General features: G+C 44.2%; 1 protein-coding gene across 1 annotated transcript; it reads left to right on the forward strand.

The window, feature by feature from the left end:
- The first annotated feature begins 85 nt into the window (after nucleotides 1-85).
- Nucleotides 86-787, forward strand: LOC103431014 (uncharacterized). Its single transcript, XM_008369161.3, has one exon. It carries the CDS (start codon nucleotides 86-88, stop codon nucleotides 785-787), a length of 702 nt encoding a protein of 233 aa, XP_008367383.3.
- Nucleotides 788-6,704: the final 5,917 nt, after the last annotated feature.

Consider the following 6,704-nt stretch of genomic DNA (forward strand, 5'->3'; position numbering starts at 1 on the left):
CATTTCACATCTTTCAAAAGAGATGGAGATCCAGATAGGCACTTAAAGCATTACCAAAGCACAATGGTCCTTTACTAGAACAACGATGCTTTTATGTGCAAGATATTCGCCATCACTTTGCAAGGCGAGGTGCAAGATTGGTTCCACACTTGCCGCCATGATCCATCAGGAGTTTTGTGATCTTTCCTTGGTTTTCACCAAAGAATATTCATCTTACTGCTCAATCAAGAAAAAGTTCGACCATTTATTGAATGTGAAGAAGAACCCAAAAGAGTCGCTCCGCGACTACGTGAAGAGGTTCAAAGCAGAAAAGGCGAAGATAGTCGAATGCGACGACTCGATACCAAGTGCAGTCTTCCAAAAAGAACTCCCAGCGGACCACCCACTATTCAAAGAATTGATCATGAAAGAATATCTAACTCTGGCAGATTATTTTACTCTGGCAAAAAAGCATGCACTTTGGGACGAGGCTCGACGAGTAAACAAGACACCCAAGCAACCTCGGAAAAAGTCAGCAGTGGCTCAAAAAAAGAAGGACGAGAAACAGTTCAGCAAAAGCAGGCAGGAGGCCAAGCGTAGGGACCGACCCACGACCAAAGAAAGCACGACAATCAGGAACTACTCTAAGTTCTCAATCCCGATCAGCCAAATCATTCGCGACATCAAGAATCAACCATGGTTCAAGCTGCTGAAACAATTAAAGATAGATACTTCCAAGATGGATCACACCAAGTATTGCCCATTCCACCGAGGACCCGGTCACACAACAGACGACTGTTACACTTAGAAGAACTACCTAGAGAAGCTCGTGAAAAAAGGCAAGGTCGACAGATACTTGGACAAGCCAGCTGTGTAGCCTAGAAGGAACACAGACGATGATGAATAGCCACTAACCAAGACGATTCAGATCAATGGCATCTTCGCTGAATCCGAGCACTTGGGGGCCACCAATAACTCCAAAAAGAGAAAGATCCAACAGGCTCTACTAGTCTCACAGGTCCAAGCAGTCGACACCCAACTTGGACCCATCATTGGCTTCATCGAGCAGGATGTAGAAGGTGTTGATTTCCCATATGGCGACCCATTAGTAGTATCTGTCCAACTAGCCTATGCTATAGTAGGCAGAATGATGGTTGACAATGGAAGTGCAGTCAACCTACTTCAACGTACACCGTACACCGCATAGAGGTACTCACTGGATTCAACAGGCACACCTCGACTGCCATCGGTCACATCATACTTGACGTGAAAACACCGCCAGTTGTCTCAAAGCAGACTTTCATGATCGTAAGCGACCCATCTCTCTACAATAGGATTCTTGGGAGACTTTGGTTGATCAAGCTAGATGCTTTCACTTCCGTTAAGTACCAAAAAATTTGATTCCACATCCTGGAGGAGGAGTTGGAGAAATCAAGTCTGACCAAGCCACATTTTGACAATGCATTGTGCAAGTATTGAAAGAATCAAAGAAGAAAACATTTACCCCCGTAGAGGCTATTGAGGTCCAAAGGAACGAAGAAGTTACCAAATACCAATTACAGTAAGCAGATCAAGAAAATGGTGCCCAAGAAGACGAGATAGGATGGAAACCAGAAGAGGACGCGGAGGACATCATTTTTATCCCCAGTAGCCGCAAAAGACGGCTAGAATCAGCTCACGTCTAAGCCCAGCCTAGAAGGAAGAGCTCACAACTTTCCTTAGGGAAAATTATGATGTCTTTGCATGGTCACCTTCCGACATGCCCGTCATCAACCTCAAGATAGCTTGCAATAAACTGCATGTTGACCTCGCTGCTAAACCGGTGATCCAAAAAGAGAAAACATTTCGCACCCAAGCAAGTAGCGATCATCAAAACAAAAATTGACAAGCTACTAGAGGCTAGTTTCATAGAAGATGTAGCACACTTATCATGGCTTGCCAACATCGTGCTAGTTGTGAAGAAAGAGAAGGGAAAATGAAGGGTTTGTGTAGACTATACCGACCTCAACAAAACATGCCCGAATCATCCTTATCCACTTCCCTGAATTGATCTACTAGTAGATTCAACTTCTGGGAGCCAGTTACTCAATTTCTTAGACACATACTTTGGCTACAACTAAATAACCATGTACAAGCCTAACAAAAAGAAAATCGTTTTTGTGATCGAGCGAGGCACCTGCTGCTACAAAGTCATGTCCTTTGGCCTCAAGAACTCGGGAGCCACTTACCAAAAATTAGTAAACATGATGTTCAAGAAACAAACTGGGGTAACCATGGAGGTCTATGTGTACGACATCATGGTAAAAGCCAAGCAGCAGTCAGACCACATTGGCAACCTGGCGGAAACTTTCAACATCCTCAAAAAGTACAAGATGAAGCTCAACCCCACCAAATGCACATTCGAAGTATCTTCAGGTAGATTCTTAAGGTACCTAGTAACCCAACGAGGAATCGAAGCACATCCCAAGCAAATCCGAGAGATCCTAGAGATGAAATCTCCAATTACCTTGAAGGAGATCCAAAGCTTGATCGGACGAACAGCTGCCCTTAACCGCTTCATTTCGTGGTCTACCGATTGATGCAAGCCCTTTTCAAGGCTATCAAGAGGGCATAACGAGACAAATGGAATGGTAAGTGCAAAAGAGCTTTCCAAGACCTAAACAAATATCTCACAGCACTTCTCTTACTATCCAAGCCGGAAGCAGTGGATGACTTATACATCTATTTGGCAGTCTCAGAAGTAGCAGTGAGTTCTGCCTTCATAAGAGAAAAGCTGGGGGCCCAACAGTCGGTATTCTACACTTCTAAAACTCTTCTGGATGCTGAAACTAGATACCCGAAGATCGAAAAATTAATTTTGGCACTAGTTGTTACGGCTCGGAAGCTCAGACCATACTTTCAAGCTCATACAGTCATCGTTATGACTCAATATCCACTACAATCAATCCTACATGATCCGAATGCTTCTCAACGATTAATGAAATGGGCGTTGGAACTTGGCCAATATGGTTTAGTTTTTCGACTGCGCAAGGTAATAAAGGCCCAAGCCTTGGCTGACTTCACAACACAATTCATGCCTAGCCTAGGCGACGTAACAAAACGGCCTAACAACTCCCCAAAAGCAGCCAAGCACACCTTAGTTGCGCCTGCTTTTGCCAATAGAGACTTCTGGCATTTGCATGTCGACGGTGCATCCAATTACAAAGGCTCAGGAGCAGGCGTGGTCTTTGTCACCCCAGAAGGTTCAATGCTCGAGCAGGCGATCACTTTAGGATTCAAAGCATCCAACAACAAAGCAGAGTACAAGGCCCTATTAGCAGGCCTCCAAATGGCAAAAGACTTGGCGGAGAAAAAGCTAGCAATTCATTCTGATTCCCAGCTAATCACCAACCAGACTACTGGGGAGTACACAACAAAACATATGAGGATGGTGTAATACCCAGAGAAGGTACGCAAGCAACTTGAGGCATTTCATACTAACATTTTCACTCAAGTTCTGCGGGCAGACAACGCCCATGTATACTCTCTAGCCGGCCTAGGCTCCGCCCTCGACCACCAACTCAAATGCTCTATTTCCATGGAATATCTAGACAAACCAAGCATAAAGACGAAACCGGCAGCAGAATAAAGGCAGCACGTTATAGACTACCTGGTCAATGACACACTCCCCACGGAAAGGTTGGAGTCTAGAAAGCTCCAAATAAAAGCAGCACGTTACTACATGTGGAACAACATTCTCATCCGAAGATCCAACACCAGACCACATCTCCTCTGCCTAACGCCTCCCGACAACTTAAAGGTTCTAAGCTTAATCTATGAAGACGTTTATGGAACTCACTTTGGAGGTCAATCCTTAACACAGAAGGTGCAGACTACTACTGGTCTACCATGCACCAAGATGCTAAGGAGTTAGTATAAAAGTGCGACCGCTGTCAACATTACAAGCCAGTACCAGCACTGTCTGCCAGCAAACTACACCCGCAGATGAGTTCTTGGCCATTCATACAATGGACAATCGATCTAGTAGTACTAGGGGCAGAGGCATAATGATCGTGGCAACCGATTACTTCACCAAATGGGTAGAAGTAGAGCCCATGACAACTACGACTCAAACGGACATAGAGCGCTTTATATGAAGGAACATCATTTGTCGATTTGGCATCCCTTAGTCCATCGTCACCAACAACGGCCCGCAATTCATGGGCAAAGATTTGGTGAAGTTCTTCCAAAAGTATGACATCAAGCAGCACATGTCCACACCAAGATATCCTCAAGGCAATGGGCAGGCTGAAACATCCAACAAGACGATCATCGACTGCCTTAAGAAATCCCTTTCTAACAAGAATGGAAAATGGCTAAACAAACTCCCCGGATGTCTATGGGGATATTTCACCACCAAAAGATGAGCAATCAATGAGACTCATTTCTCTTTGGCATTTGGTTTGAAAATAATCATTCCTCCCAACATTATCGTGCCAAACATTAGCACTATATTGCCAAGCATTGAGCAGAATAGTAAGAAGATAGCCATAAGCTTAGATCTAGTAGAGGAGAAGTGTGAGCAGACCATCACCTGTATTGCAGCCTACCAGTAGCAGCTCATATCCAGTTACAACAAAAAGGTCAAGATCCGGCAGTTCCAACCCGGAGATCTAGTCCTAAGAAAAGCCTTCATCACATCCAGCAGAGAAGGCTCCAAAAATTTGGATCCCATCTGGGAAGGTCTGTACAAGATTAACAGAGTATGCGGCAAGGGTAATTACACCCTCGTCACCATGAACGAAAAAGAGATAAAAAAGCAGTAAAACGCCTACAATCTGAGGAAGTACCATGTGCGACCTCCCACTATATCAAGGTCCAAAGAACTCAAGCAGCTAAACGGGCACCACCCCACGAGCTGAAGATTAACCAGTTGTTATGGAGTCTATACTTTACAACTAAGTGTTTCATTTGTTTCACTCATTTTTCAATGAGGAATTCAGAAGTAATTTACAACTTGGCTCGACTACATGCTTATAATAACTTATCTCACCTGCACTTCAAAAGAAGATTGCGCCCTTCTTAGGGACTTATCGCATGAATTGCACCCCCCCCGAAGGACCAACCATGCTCTTCAGTGCGAGAGGGTAAACTAATTGCCTGACATCCACATGGGGCTGTTCTCCAAAGTAGAAACACTCCAAATATCCAGACGTGGATGAGCCATACTGCCCTAGTATAAATAGATGCACAATGGCTTGTGCCAGGATTCCTAGAAGTAGCCACAATGGTCTTTTTCAATGCTTAGCTAATTGAAGGATTTTGGGTCTCTTTGCCTAATCTGCGTGGAATCGGGCTCTAGAGACAGAGGGGGCACATAATGTAGTATGCTATATGGACAGCTACCCTAGAACCCTAAAGCTGCTACCAAGTGCACTAAGGTAGCCTACGATTTTCGGAAGACTGCATACGCCTTGCCCTTCAAGTAGTAAAGTCGTGCTAGACTTATACAACCGCACATTCTTGTGAAAGATTAGACAAGCTAACGTGCATATACGAAGCTTTATCCACTACCGACATGCTACGTAGTCGATAAGCTTAACCTCTGCTAAGCGCGGAACTACTTACACCAAGTCCTAAAGTGTTGTGATACTTGCTACGCAACCTACGAAATTGGAGAAAGCCAAGTTTAATAGCCTAGTGGTTATGCGAACTTGTTTGCTTATGTAAGTAAGGCGTCTGGCTGCCAACCCTATGGCTAACAGCTTTGCAAAGTTCTACACCAACACCTACGGCTGCATAGGTTACGTGGGCTTATCTGCTTATAGAAAAGTAACACACCTGCCACTGGTCTATAAAGTCTAAAGGCTAGGGCAAGAACAAAAGAAACAAAGATGGAGAAAAGTGAAGGAAACAACTTTTTTAAATTTTCTAGGAAAATTGATGAACAACTAGCAAAAACCGAAGGAGTTTAAGTAAAAGCAACAAGGAAAACAAAAAAAATCCTAAAGACAACCTAGAAGGCTACCCTTCAGCAGTGGCACCATCTGGCGCTTCACCCTCAGCTGCCCCAGCCTAGGCACCAACCTCTCCAACTACTTCACTAATGGAAGACTTAAAAGTAAAGGCGAGCAAGTCTTCCGGAGAAATAGAGATGGTTTCTTAAACTCTTTACCAAAAAATTCAAAGTCAGACGGTCACCCAAATAGATGGTCCATATAACCCAACTTGTAGAAATCATCTTGACTCTGAGTAAGTGAAGCCTCGAACCTTGCATTCTTACCTTTCAACTGCTCATTCTCCTCAAGCAGACAAGCACAGACCCGCTGCAGCTCATCCGCTTCTTTCTTCAGACTATCGTTAATCTTTAAAGCACCTTGGAGTTACAACACTTAAGGCTCAAGCCTATCAACAACTTTCTTGAAGTGGATCACTTGGTTATAAGCAGTGATCAATTCTTCATCCTTTGCGTAAGCAGCGGAGTTGAGCTCAGAGACGGCACACTCAAGGTCTTAAATTTGAGGTATGTAGCACCCAATCTCCTTTTATGCACCTTCATACTTTACTTGGATCGAGTCAAACCTAGTCTTCAAATCCACTATATCTTGGCAAGCGATCTCAAGCTGTAGAGAAGAAGGGGTAGAAATGTTAGACCCCTTCAAAGCAGCAAACTCATATTCCAACTTCTTAACTTTCTCAGCCGAAGAGTAAACTTCGGCTGCCACAGTTCTTGCCACATCCTTGGC

Source organism: Malus domestica, chromosome 17 (genome assembly GCF_042453785.1).
Source record: "Malus domestica chromosome 17, GDT2T_hap1".
Classification (NCBI taxonomy): domain Eukaryota; kingdom Viridiplantae; phylum Streptophyta; class Magnoliopsida; order Rosales; family Rosaceae; genus Malus; species Malus domestica.